Consider the following 14,642-nt stretch of genomic DNA (forward strand, 5'->3'; position numbering starts at 1 on the left):
TCTTGAAATAACTTTATTCCTTTTTTGTCACCACTCTTACACTTTTTATCCTTCTTCTTCAAAATATATAAACAATAATCAGTGTACATATTAATTGAGGATGGGAAGTAGGGGTGTGCACTATTCGGATTAAACCGAATAACCAAACCAAATCAAACCGAATTTTATGTTTTTTGGTTTTTCGGATTGATTTTGGATTAATAAATTGCTTTGTTTGGTTTTTTGGTTTGATTTTGGATTTTAAAAAATAAAAACCGAAAAAACTCGAATTATATATATATATATGTTTAGGTTTAGAATTAAGTTGGAGTTAACCACTTTTGTCCCTTTTTGGTTATTGCCTTTCATGATGATTATGTTTACATTTTATGTTTGAATTACATCTATAATAGGTATACTTATAAGTATTGTGTTTAAAATTTTACTTATGATTTATATTAGAAAGAGGGATAAGGGTCTGAAAAATACCCCAACTTTGGTCGAATTTGCTGTTGCGATACTAAACTTTCATGAGGACCTATTACCTCCCTAGACTATTTAATACCGTATTTTAAACATATATATTTGCCCACATGGACATAAAAAATAATGCAAAATTATAAATAGGAATGTGTCCATGTGAGCACATATATACCTTTAAAATACACTATTAAATAGTTCATGGGGTAAAAAATACGGTATTAAATAGTCTAGGGAGGTAATAGGTCCTTATGAAAGTTTAGTATCGCAACAACAAATCCGACCAAAGTTGGGGTATTTTTCAGACCCTTATCCCTTAGAAAGAATATTTAAGGGATTAAATATTATTACTTTGGTTATATATTATTAATTATTGACATAATTGAATAACCAAACCGAAAAAAGCTGAACCGAATAGAGAAAAACCAAACCAAACTAAATTTATTTTGGATCGAATTGGGTTACACTTTTACAAAACCAAAAACCGAAAATCCAAACCGAATAGTGTAAGACTTAACCGAAAAATCGAATGCGGGAAGGACTAGTCAATGTGAAGACGGATGATAATTTTATTTTAAAGATTATTTTGACTATATCATTTTTTGTTCGGCCAGTTGTTACTTTTTTCAAATGGTAATTATAATATTTTTCTTTTATATTATTGGTTATTAATACCTTTCTCAATAATAATTATAATATTTTTTTCTATATTATTGGTTGCGTCTTAAAATTTATTTGTAAAACTATTAAATACTTTTTACTTTTGCTTATTTTTTCTTAGTAATAAAATTATAAAATTAAATATACATGAGATGTACTTCCTATAGAATCATGGGTCTTACGCTCCGTATCTCAAGACTTACATCTCGTCCTGTAAAATTATAAAATTAAATGTCTCGCCTGGCAACCCCGCCTTTTAAAACACTGGACTTTAAAGTGCTGAAAAATAGCATGCGTTGCGGCGACGGTCCTTAATCTCCAATCTCGGGGCGTTCTTTGGAAATCCTCCTTATATATTCCATATATGGAAATAAGTAACTTTTTTAAGAAATCAAAAGGTATTAAATTTTTCTTCCTATTGTTTAATACGTATTTTCTTTGTCTGCTATTATAAAAATAGATTGAAAAATTAAGTAATAATCTATCACTTTGGTTCCTAATTTATCTTTTCTATTAACTATAGTTATTTTTCAAAGTATTTATCAAAATATTGACTTTATTATGTTTAAAATAAATCATAAATAGAAGGTTAATATAATAAATACATTGTCTTGAAAAATGTAATGAAGGTAACTTAGGAACTAAGAGTAAAATTATTTATTGATTTCATTAAGTGGACAAATATCATTGGACTATTCAAAATAATATAGTGAACAACTATTGTTGGACAGAGATAATATTTGAAAACAATAAAGTACTCAATGGATCAAGATTCAAGACACAAAAGCCAATTAGTTTAACTTTAAGAACTATGAATCTTGACGTTTAAGGAAGCTTAGCAAGACCCAAAAGCCAATTAGCTTTCAAAGACTAGTTAATTTGCAATTTCCCATATGACACTTTTTTTTTTCAACACTATGGTGAAAAAAAAATGCAGCAACATTCACTGACCAACAAATCAATATCTAAGTACTTGGCTTATTTTCCTCTAAAACTTTTGGAACATACTATAGTGATAGGATGTGGTCTCCCAAGAAACTCCAATTGCCTTCATTTTTGTCCTCTTTTTCTTCTACTTTGGTTTTCTTGATTGTCATCCCTTTGGTTCTTGTTTTAGTCCTTGCTTGTACATTAGGCCCTCAGAGTTCTTATGTACTATCATTTAGTTCTTCTTCTTGGACATGGAGATCAGTTAGATTATTAAGGTCTTTGACAAGTTATGAAGAGAAAGATCAGCATTTGCAAGTAGTTGGCCTGGTTACTTTCAACAACTCAGCAAAAGTCTCATTTTATAATCGACCCCTCGGAGTATATTTCACTTGTTCTTGTTATTGTTTTGTTCTGTTTTCCATATATATAAGGTTACTTATCTAATAATGTTGATTTGTCCTTTGTTTTGCTACCTTATTAGGAAGGAGTTGAAGATATTTGGAAGGATGAAATGAATGAAGGAGAAGAGCATAGCGATGAAACGACTGGAATAGTTAAAAGGTATAACAGGTTGGAAAGGCATGAGGCTATTTTAGCAAAAGCAAGGTCATCCATAAGAGAAGCTGCTAGAAATGGAAGCATGATATCGAATCATCAAGATCCTGATTATGTTCCTCAAGGTCCTATTTATCGCAACACAAATGCCTTTCACAGGTAATATTTCTACTCAAGTGTATAGTAGTAGTATTCGCGTTCATTTTGCATTGACATAGTTATATGTTTGTACTACCAGGAGCTATCTTGAAATGGAAAAGAAGTTCAAGATATATGTGTATGAGGAAGGTGAACTTCCAATATTCCATAATGGTCCATGTAGGAGTATATATTCAACAGAAGGAAGGTTCATTTATGAAATGGAAAAGGGAAATATGTACAGAACAAAAGATCCAGAGGAGGCTTTAGTTTATTTCCTCCCATTTAGTGTGGTTGTAATGGTTAGATACCTATATGTCTCTGGTGGCCCTGACAGTAGGCATGTCATTGGTAGAACAGTTGCTGATTATATTCATGTCATTTCTTCAAGACATTCCTTCTGGAATACAAGTCTTGGTGCTGATCACTTCATGCTCTCCTGCCATGATTGGGTAAGCAAAATGTAATCGAGTTTAACTTCAAGTCATCTAAAAGATAACTACATGAAACTGTTTAGAATACGCGAGTAAACATTCTTTACATTGTCAGTATGTATAAGTTAAATCCTTCTTATGTGATATCTACCTTTGAGATCAAAATGTCTGTTTTTTAGGGGCCACACACGACTTCATACGTGCCACATCTCTTCAACAATTCAATAAGAGTTCTATGCAATGCGAATACTACAGAAGGATTTAATCCTCAGAAAGATGTATCATTACCTGAAATCAATCTCAAGACGGATGATACAATAGGAATCATTGGAGGTCCATCGCCATCAAGACGATCAACTCTTGCTTTCTTTGCTGGTGGTTTACATGGTGCCATAAGGAACAACTTGATGCAACAATGGAAAGGGAAAGACCAAGATGTTTTGGTTTACGAAGAACTTCCACCAGGAAAATCCTATGAAACTATGTTGAAGAACAGCAAGTTTTGCCTGTGCCCGAGTGGCTATGAGGTTGCAAGCCCAAGAGTTGTTGAAGCAATTTACGCGGAGTGTGTTCCTGTGTTGATTTCAGATGGTTATGTGCCACCATTTAGTGATGTCTTGAACTGGAATGCTTTTTCTGTGAAGGTGGCTGTGGAAGACATACCGAACATCAAGAAGATACTGATGAGTATTTCTCAGACTCAGTATTTGAGAATGCAGAAGAGAGTGAAACAAGTTCAAAGGCATTTTGTGATGAATGGACCTCCAAAAAGATTTGATCTTTTTCACATGATTGTTCACTCTATTTGGCTAAGAAGATTAAATATAAGAGTTTAGGATTAAGCACTTTAATGTAGGTTGACAGGCTGGAAATCCTGCACAAGTGATCAATTTTGACCATTTGTAGTTCACTTTTCTGCTTTCTACACACTTGTTATGCCTTTTGCACTTTATTCTTGTAAACTACTGCTCTCAACTTTGGATAAGATGTGCCTGCCTTCAGCTACTTCATTAATGTATCATTTTTATGCCCCTTTGACATACTTATGGCTTATACACAAGCAGCTGGAATAGTAGAACACTTTACAGTCTAGAGCTCTTACTGAGCCATCTATTTCAACTTCAGTGTACAGGTTTACTCGATAACTGTGCTCATGAGCTACTCGATAGATTAGTACTTAAAGTGAGCAACCTAGCTGGACACTATCGTCTATCGTCAAATATGTAACTGGAAAGAAAGTCTAAAAGAATACAAGCAAATAAGTATTGTGGTCCTTCAATATACATAAGGCCTAAAGTCTTAACAACTAAATTATGGAGAATTTCGACTTCTCATCAATGAAGTTTCAAGGACTATAGGTTTTTGCCATTGCCTCTAGGAGCCGGTGTTGTTGCAAATACAACAATGGAGATGTTGGAACCTGTTCTTTTGAGAAGTCCAGCAGCTACAGAGATTGCAGGTGCTCTTAGTGACATCATATACAACAGGGATGCTGGTTATGGTGGAATAGAGAAACAAAAACTGCTCCTTTTGATGTACATTTATAACGCGGTTCCATGCCTATTTTTACAAAGTTCTTGGCAAAACAGTCGTGGTCTCGTGGCAGATTGGATCAATAGGTCTATAGAGAAGGGAATGAATTAGCTGATGGTATGGTGAATTTATACTGTAGTACCATTAGAAATCAGTTAAGCACTTCACACAAATAGATTCAAACTATGAATTGAACTTTAAATGCAATGATTCAGACTTTCAAAATGTGAATAAATCTTCAATAATAGTTTTGTTACATAGTTGCCAGTTTGTGTAAGCAACAATAAATCATCTACAGTTAAAAAAAAAGAAAGGGAAGTACAGTTTAATCTACAATGTATGTGAATTATTTTTATGTGCAGGAAAGAATGAACACAATTTTTTCCCATCCCATTATGTGTACAATTTTCCCACCTTCCACCCCAAGAATTCTAGACAAAAAAAATCAAGCATCAGCACATCTTGTTGGTGCATATCCCAGTCTGGACCTCTTGGTGTCATATAAGATATGAAAATTTTGCTGTTGATAGTTTCCAATTATCGACAAAGCAGACCGAGGAGTCCCAAGAATTGCCAAACAAACGATATCGGCTTCAAGTTTGATGAAGTAATTCTCTACTGGAAAATTCCATACAGCTCCATCACCAAACACAATTCCAAACGAGGGAAATTCCATGTTTTTCACTCCGGACACATTGTAACATGGATTCAAAATAGGAAAGTCATGTACAATGGGATAGCTCTTGACCTTCTTGGCGAATGCCTCTTTTATAATCTCATAGGCTGGTTCAGCAAAGTAACTCAATGTGGTTCCTGAATCAATAATTGTACCACCAACACCTTCTGGAGACAAATTCCACGTCTCCTTCGGTATATTCATTACCTCTCCTCCAACTATGACAGATTTTATCTGCACATAGTAGAAAGTCTCTGCAGGATTATCTTTGCCACCAACCAATGAAGTAAAGTTCAATTGTGGATGCTTCAAAAGATCCTTATCTTCACCAAAAATCAATTTGCTGCTTACACTAGAATTGCTATTCCTATCCACAAGGCAATATGAAAATGAATGACCATATAAAGATTGAAGCTGAGAGGCAAAGGAAAGTGGCCCTCTCCCAAGTCCCAACAAACCAGCAGCACCATGAAACAATCCTCTATTCCAATGACCACAACCAAACATCACATCTTCCACCTTCCTAAACTCACTCCCACTCGGGGTCGTGAGGTTAACAGTAAACGTTTCTAGCGCGAAATCACCAGTCGTATTGGAGCTATCACCATACCAATAGTAATAAGGGCAAGTCTGATTGTCAGACTTACAAGGCTGTGGAGGATCAGGGGATGTAACAAATTGACACCTAGGGTCATGACAACTTATATTTCTAAAAGAACTAGAGTCTTTAGGATCATAATGGGGGCCATTTTGTTCAAAACAATCATAACAAGGAACACATTGAAGCCAATTAAGATCACTACCAGTATCAAGAATCAAAGAAAAGTGCTTAGGAGGTGTACCCACAAATACATCCATGAAATACTCTCCTGAACCAAGACTCACCCCTGACTCCAAAGTTGCCATGAGCTTGCCAGAGAGCTCATAAGACAAAGATTCCGGTGGCGGCGAGGCGGCAGCTACTGGAGCATGAGCAGGAGCAATCTCATGTTTTTCACTACTTTTTGCAAGTCTTGAATTTGTATTCTGATTTTTCTTCTCTACAATCCTTGTATGCAATGTCTGAATCCTACTCAAATCCCTAAAAACTGAGTCTTTAGCCTCAATTTTTTCTGATCTGTGCCTTAAATGAAACTTCACAGATTCTTCTTTTTGCTGGTTAGATACATCTTCAGACCCATCTAGTTCTTGAGCTATTGAACGAGTTGTTGATTTCTCAGAAACCCCATAGTTGCAATCTGAGTTTGCAGAAGAAGAAACACCATTGAAGCTTGGATGCTCAGGTAATACAATCCCAGAAACACTAGAATTCATATTTCTAAAACTGTAAAATCCTCCAGATGCCACCACACAACCAGATGAAAACAAGAATATAAACAACAAAATGAAAAAATGAAACTTTGTCACCATCACTAATACTCCAAAAATCCTCCCTTTTTTCACTTCCCTTCAAGATAGTACAACAAAATGAAAAACCCCCAAGAACCCAGAAACAAAAGATGGTTAGAACTCAGAAAGATGAATAAAACAGGAAAAAAATCCAATCTTTTTTTAACTTTCTTCTTCTTCTCCACTTAAACAAGCAAAAAGAAAACTGAAAAATTCCCAAGAACCCAGAAAATTACTTCAATTTGTATTGGGGAAATGGAGAAAAGAAAAGGGAGGAGAGACAAAGTTAAGGAAAAAATAAGTGAAAAAAAATACCATATACTATACACCAATAAAGAGGGTGATTTGGGTGTTGACCTATGAGGTTTGTCTGAAGAAAAAAAAATTAATTTTTTTTTTGAAAGGAGTAGAAGTTTGAATAACGACTTTGAATGTCGTCTAGCTTTTCATCTACCTGTGTGTACGCGCTTTCCACATGCCTCATGTATGTTTTATTGGTATTGACTTTGTATAAATACGAGTACATACACACACAATGGTTACTAATCTATCTCTTTGCGCTTCGCCCAATCATTAAAATAAGTATAATAGATATGAATATGCATTTAAATTTGTTAAAGTTGAAAAAATAGATATACGCATTCTAAATGACTATGCATCTTACGTGACATAATATGAATCAGTTCAAGTGTATATCACGCGAATTGTCATGTAGGACGTGTCTACTTGTTCAACGTTATACTAGTTTAAGTGTCTATTTATATACACTCAAAGTTAAAGGATTTAAATATTACTCCCTCCGTTTCAAAAAGAATGATCTCCTTTCCCTTTTAGTTTGTTTCAAAAAGAATGACCTCTTTCTTTTTTTGGTAACATTTTACTTTCAACTTTTCACGTGACATGTTTAAGACCACAAGATTAAAGGTCAATTTTGTACATTTGATATAACTTTAATTTAGGGTCATAAGATTCAAAAGTCTTCTTTATTTTCTTAAACTCCGTGCCAAGTCAAACTAGACCACTCTTTATGAAACGGGGGGAGTAGTTGAAGTCAAATTAAATGACACGTTTATGTATTATGCCCTAAAGTAATAGAGGAATTTCAGAAAAAGATAGTTACCTAACTTACATTGCAAAAATATAGCCTAAAACTTACCTTCCTAATCTTTAGCTCAAAACTCAATCTGGTATAAAATAATATACAAATTTTTCATACATTTTCTTACAAAAATGTTTTAAAAAGTGATATACAATATTGTACAACCAATTACAACATAATAAGATATATGTATATACACATACAGTTTTATATATTATTATATAATAAATTGACTTTGTTTTCTTTTTTGGTTCCAAGCACAATATTCACCCTAACATAACTCAAAAACTACATAAAATCACACTAAAAAAGTTAGATTCGGGTTCTTCAATATGTAACTGATCTTTTACAACAATAGTCATTCAAAACGAAACTTACTTATTAAAATTTGATTTTCAAACTTTAAAAATTTGAACTTCAACAGGATTTGAACATCAATAAAAATATATTATTAGCAAGATGGAACTCCATTATAAAACAAGGTGAAAATTAAGCATTTATGATAAAGTCGATTGAAATGGAGATCGAAGATAAATTATTTAATTATTTTTTAAGTAAAATTTGGTCTTCAGTGGAATAATAAAGTGTATTTGATGATGTGAGTTTATGGGGTAAAAAATTATTTGTAATTAATAAGATTGTTTTTGTACAGACAGCCAACTTGAAAAAATAAAATAAAAAATTCCTAGGTTCTGCATAGCTGTCTTTGACAATGTCAGTCCCTTCTTGTGATGCCATGCAATGCAATGATGGTAATTTTCTTCTAAACTACTGTTTTTTCATTTTCTTTTGGAGGAAAATGACATGCTTAACAACCCTATGAACTTGTGTGATAGTTAATTAAAATCATGCAAGTATTAGTAATGTGAAAATTAATTATAAAAAAAATTATATATTATTTTACGTATGTTTTAGTTATTTATATATTAGTTGTTTCATTTTTTATCATGTATAAGAAAATATTTTTTTATTATTTATACATGTATTAATTATGTAGATTTCTAAATTGTAAATCAATTATTTGTGTTAAAAAATAAAAAATATATACTTAAGTAACTGCTTGTTTACACTAGAAATTGAATTGACTATTGACGAACAGAATGTGGATTATATATATTATTTATAGTAATAATATTGTGTTTGTTAGAAATAAAGAAATATAATTTTAATGCAAACTATTGCAAGCAATATGTTTTAGCTTGGTCAAATCAAAAGAGCACCAGTTTATGGTCAATTTTTGGGAACAATTTTTTCTTCTTTTTTGGTCAAAGATCATCTTGAGAAACTTAATCTGAGTTTTTTCCTTTTGTAAAGACGAAAAATTAGAATTAGGGATAAAATCAATTTTCATCCTTTAGTTAGTATCTGTAAATTTAATTTTTTCGCACCAACATGAGTTGTGGTATAGTGATGAAATTGTTTTGGTGAAAGCGCTATCCTTGAATAGGTCCTGCAATAGTATGTTATGTAGTGTCTTTCTCGATTCATCTAGAAAAAAATGTCATATTCATTTATTTGATAATTATTTAATAACATCATCTCCATTTTACTTTATTGGATCCCATTTAAAACTTCATTATAAAAAAAAAAATCAACTAAAAGTAAACATTAAGGTAATTCAATGAAGACAGTTTGATAAATCTACCAAAATCTTTTTTTTATTATTTTTGAAACTCTGTACTCCAATCAAAAGTGGTATCACACAAATTAAAATCAATATATTTAGTACAACATCATCTCAGCTTCAAATAAGATGTAACACTACAAATTTAATATAATACATATGTACATTACAAAATGAGAAATTGAACTCTTATTAATAAAATAAAAATTTAACAGTCAATTAATTACTATACAAAAAAAATTTGAAATTCGTAATTAGGAAATTGAAAAAGAAAAAGAAAAAGACAGAGATTTTTTTTAATGTTAACATTGGTGGAAAATCAAACCAAGAGTAGAAGTATGAATATAATGTTTGTCTGCCATTAACATTGTACTTCTTTAGTATGTGATACTTTTTGAATTTGAAATTTAAATAAATTTTTTTTTAATTATTAATTTTTTATATATCTTTTAATTATTTTAAATTGTCAATTACTACGTTGTACGTAGTTTACAAATATATAAGTTTCATTTCAAAAAAATTAAAAGTTTCATGCACAAATTTTCTATCAAACTTAAATTGTTTGACTCTCATAAACTGAGATGTGTCACATAATTGAGAAAAAGAAAATATATAGTATGTGTCCAGAAATATTCAAAATTCAAAGTTCTACTATTAAAGCGAGAAATAGGACCGATGGAGGACTATGGGAAAACGACCAACAATTTGCTTTTTGTATTTTCAATTCTCTTCTCCCAATTATTTTCTATAGTTGTTCCATGACGTTGACCATATGTGGCAATTTTTTATTTATTTTTTGAACCTACCCACTTCTCATTCCATAAATATATATTCACACTCAATATTTATTTTTTGAATTTAAAAATAAATAAATATTCGCACTTAATATTTATATCAAATTAAATAGTATTTGCTCATGAAAATAAAAAGAAATTCACTTCTATTAGAGTTGTTAGTATTTGATTATAATTTATGCAAAAAAATATTTAGAATTTGAAATGCTTTTTAAAATCGTATGAAATATGAAATATAATTTAGATGAGCTCTCTATATATATAATATAATTTTTAGGATAAATTTGAAAAAGAAAAATTAATAAAAGTGAAAAATGGATTTTAGGTGGTTTTCAAATTTCAAATACAACTTTAAGTTGGATTTGAAATATTTTATGGTCAAATACTGATTTTCAAACACAATGAAAATATCTTTAAAAAATCTCATGGTCAAAACTCAAATGGGTCCTAAATAATTTAATCTTAATAATTAAAAATTCAAAATAAAAAATATATGACATACTTTTATATTCATTGATTTGATACAAACATTAAATATGTTTCGCAAACTTTACCCTCCCCCAAACTTGGGCCCGCACTCGCACGGGTGGAGCTAGGGTAATGGAGGGATTCATTTGAATCTCTTCATCGAAAAAATACAATGTTTATGTATATATAATATATATTAGATTTTTTTTTAAAAAAAATCGTATATTACTTCTTTATATTTATTGAACTCTTTTAATAAAAAAATTTGACGCTGAACTAAGTTTGAATATTTTCCTCATGAACGAAAGTACAATGGAGATTTTGGGATTATACTAAGTAAGAATGTATAATGAATTTTTAGATCAAATTTATGATACAACAATTGAGAATTGAGTGGCAACTTGATATAACACCGTGAATTTATTTCTTTTATCACGAAATAGAAAGAGGTGCCACTATTATTAAAAAAATGTGGTGTGATGATTGAAGTTGTTTCTTTCTAAATCAAATGTATTAGATTTGAATCTTGAAGTATGAAAAAATCCTTAATAAAAAAATGTTTTTATTCGAATGAAATTCTACTATCGAACTTTAATAGAGATATCGAACACCAAACGTAAAAAAAACGAAAAAATTGTATGCAAATGGTCAATAACCAACGCACTTAGAATTTTTGAGGGCCAATTGACCCTGAATTAATATAGTAATTCTTATAGGTACACTTCAAGTCATGACGCACATCCCACGTTTAAGGGAAATATTATTTTATCTCCAAATAAAAATTAATATTCGCAAATTTGTGTGCTTAACGTTTTTTCTTTTTTTAACTTTTCTTAAAAAGTCATGTGAAAATATTTATTTGATCAAGTAATCATTTTAAAGTATTTTTTGTAAACTGCAACGAAAATGAAGCTATATTGACCACTACGATAGGTTTGACCAAACAAGAAAACGTTGAGTAAAATATATTTTATTTGGATTATTTTACTTTATCGTCTATATTAAATATAGGCATTCAAACACTATGATGTTGAGGAATAAAAAATAGGTTAAGACTTTTAATGATCCTTTTAAAATATACTTTCTACGTTCCTTTTTAATCGTCATGAATTTTTTTTAAGAATCAAACTATATGAACTTTGACTAATATTTTAAGACGTATTTTTTGAATATTGATGTTAAAAAAATTATAACTTGTAGTATTTTTTGTATAGTTTTTTAATATCTAATTTTTTACTTTAAAATGCCGAGTTAATGTAATTTAATTTAGCTTTGAACGTTAGTTAAATTGACTCTTAAAAAACACAACGTGACAACTAAAAAGAAATAGAGGAAGTATGGTCTAAAATAATCGTCATTTCAGAATTTAAGATATTAATTGAGTATCTCTTTGCCGCTCTTACTAATAATTATCTTGGAAAGTAATAACGTCAACTAATTAACATAGAAACAACACATACATATACTACGATTGTTGTGATTGCTTAGATTAAATCTCTTTTTGTTTATTTTAGATAGATTGATGAGAGAATAATTATTAAATACAATAACATTACAAATTATTAAAAATAATAATAAGGGTATGATAGTCAAAATACATACTCCCTCCATTTCAAAATATTTATCACAATTTCTTATTTTGAGAGTGAAACGATGAACTTTGACCAATAGTACTTTAAGATACATTTTCTCATTAAGTTTGTATGAGAAAAATGTGATTTTTATAATACTTTCCGTATAATTTTTGAATATCTAAATTTTAATTTTAAAATATTAAATTAATCTAATCCAAGTTAACTTTTGAAAATTAATCCAATTGACTTCCGATAAGAAAAATGTGATAACTATTTTGAAATGGATGAAGTAATAGGTTCTTAAAAGTCATATAAATAATTTAAAAAATGACAAATAAAGTGGTCCGAAAGAGAATAGTAATCTTCAACATTCATGTTTTAAGTGAAAATCTTATTATAAATGACATGAAGTTATTACTCTTTTACACAAAATCGAATTATACATGAGAAATTACTACATATATTGTACTAGAAACCATGCTAAATTGTAATAAATAGTTACAATACAATATATTATTTTAAAATAATTAAAGAAAGAAAGTGATTTTTTCCCTAAGTTTAGAAAATAATTGAAGCCAAGAAGAAAAGAAGAAGGAAGAAGACATATTTTAGAACTACACCAGGTATATTTTTTCTTTACAAGAAGATAAGTAATAAAAAATCATTCGAAATAAGTTGGTCAAATTGAAAAAAATGGTGGCATACCGAACACGCAAAAGAACTTATTCAATGTATTTCGTGGACGTAAATTTTAATTGACTGAATACACAGTGGAAGGTTTACTCAGTACACACAATATGTTCACTGCAAAGTGCTTATTCAAACGGTAAAGATTGTGGCAAAGATTGTAGCAACGACCCTTTATCTTGAGGTAGGCTGAGGCAGAGAAAAATGTTTTATGGACCGATTTGGTGCAAAGAAGAATGCAAATTTAGCAGGAAAATTAGACAAAATGTCTATTTGGTCTTCCTTCCTTTTCATTATTCTTTTTTTTTTTTTTCTGATTGGAATTGTGAAAGGAAACGTAAAACTTCATGTTCAATCATTAAAGCTTTTTTAAACTTGATTTTAAAATTAAACGTGCAGCAAATGTGAAGCGTTTCAAGTGAATAATATATCAAAAAACTCGAAATAACGAGAGTATCTCATATTTAAAATTGAGGTTGTGTAGAAGAGATTTTAAATTGATCAGGATTGAAAGACTTCATTAGATATTAAAACTTCTTCAAAAGCTCGATTTTAAAATCCAATTGTGCTGCAAACGTGAATCAGTTTGAGTGAATAATGTATCAAAAAGACTCAAAATATCGAGAGTAGTTCATATCCAAAATTTGAGATTGTTTAGAGGAGATTTGAGTTAGTTCCAAATTTTAAAAAATCAACTCGTTAAGGAAGATGAAGTATTCTAGTGTATAACAATAAATAGTGTTCAAATATATATATATATATACTAGTAAAATTACCCGCGCTTCGCGCGGGAATTTGATATCACAAAATTTATAAAATAATACTTAAAACATATCCGTCATTAAAACTAAAACACTATGTTGTCTTACATACAAGATTACGTAGTAACAAACATTAATAATATAAAAGAAAATGATAATTATAACATCTTATCATTTATCCTTCAATCAGTCATCTTTAATTTAATTTTATAATTTATCCTTTTGCCTCCAGGAAGTGTTACTATTTGATATTTTTGGGAAATTAGATGAACATCAACATGAAATATTAAATTTTCTAATAAATAAATAATCTTTATCTGTAGTAACAATAACTTTACAGAAACATAACCAACAAAGTTTAAAACATATACTCAAAAATAACAATTAATATCATAAGCATAAATTAATGACTGTAAAAAATATAGCAGGATCTATAACAATAGAATGAAACAGAAAGGAAAAAATTGAGCCCACTGAATGCACAATGTCCACTTAAGGAAATTATTCCCTCTAGTACCCGAGGTTTAAAGGAATAGATCCTCTCAGGATAGAACGATTCTATTCACAAATGTATAGACACAAAAACAATGGTGTCAGTGAGACACTCAACAGGAGCAAAATACACGAATATTTAATTGTGCAAAAGAAGAAAAAGAAGTATAGAATATTCGTTATTTTAAAATGAGAGGAAATTCCTTTATTTATAGACAAAAAGGGTAGTGTGAACAAATGCTTATTGTGCCTTATCGAAAATGTCACAACTCTTTGAAAAAGTTACAACCCTTCAGAAAGGTTACAATTTTTCATAAAAGTCGCAATTGTTCATAAAAAGCACAACTTTTCATAAAAGTCACATCTTTT

General features: G+C 30.2%; 2 protein-coding genes across 2 annotated transcripts; one reads left to right on the top strand and one right to left on the bottom strand.

Annotated features, from left to right (window-relative positions):
* Positions 1–2,108: 2,108 nt before the first annotated feature.
* Positions 2,109–4,161, top strand: LOC125876706 (probable glycosyltransferase At5g03795). Its single transcript, XM_049557934.1, has 4 exons — positions 2,109–2,427; positions 2,531–2,763; positions 2,843–3,194; positions 3,356–4,161. Exons 1-4 carry the CDS (start codon positions 2,140–2,142, stop codon positions 4,010–4,012), a joined length of 1,530 nt encoding a protein of 509 aa, XP_049413891.1. The 5' UTR covers positions 2,109–2,139; the 3' UTR covers positions 4,013–4,161.
* Positions 4,162–4,919: 758 nt separating this feature from the next.
* LOC125876743 (aspartyl protease family protein 2-like) lies at positions 4,920–7,134 on the bottom strand. The gene has a single exon (XM_049557981.1). It carries the CDS (start codon positions 6,793–6,795, stop codon positions 5,155–5,157), a length of 1,641 nt encoding a protein of 546 aa, XP_049413938.1. The 5' UTR covers positions 6,796–7,134; the 3' UTR covers positions 4,920–5,154.
* Positions 7,135–14,642: the final 7,508 nt, after the last annotated feature.

The sequence above is a fragment of the Solanum stenotomum genome, chromosome 9, assembly GCF_019186545.1.
Source record: "Solanum stenotomum isolate F172 chromosome 9, ASM1918654v1, whole genome shotgun sequence".
NCBI lineage: Eukaryota > Viridiplantae > Streptophyta > Magnoliopsida > Solanales > Solanaceae > Solanum > Solanum stenotomum.

Coding starts and splice junctions, on each gene's coding strand:
- LOC125876743 (XM_049557981.1), bottom strand. CDS start 6,795: ATGGTGACAAAGTTTCATTTTTTCATTTTGTTGTTTATATTCTTGTTT.
- LOC125876706 (XM_049557934.1), top strand. CDS start 2,140: ATGTGGTCTCCCAAGAAACTCCAATTGCCTTCATTTTTGTCCTCTTTT. Junction 2,428..2,530: donor TTTATAATCGACCCCTCGGA/GTATATTTCACT, acceptor CTACCTTATTAG/GAAGGAGTTGAAGATATTTG. Junction 3,195..3,355: donor TGCTCTCCTGCCATGATTGG/GTAAGCAAAATG, acceptor TCTGTTTTTTAG/GGGCCACACACGACTTCATA.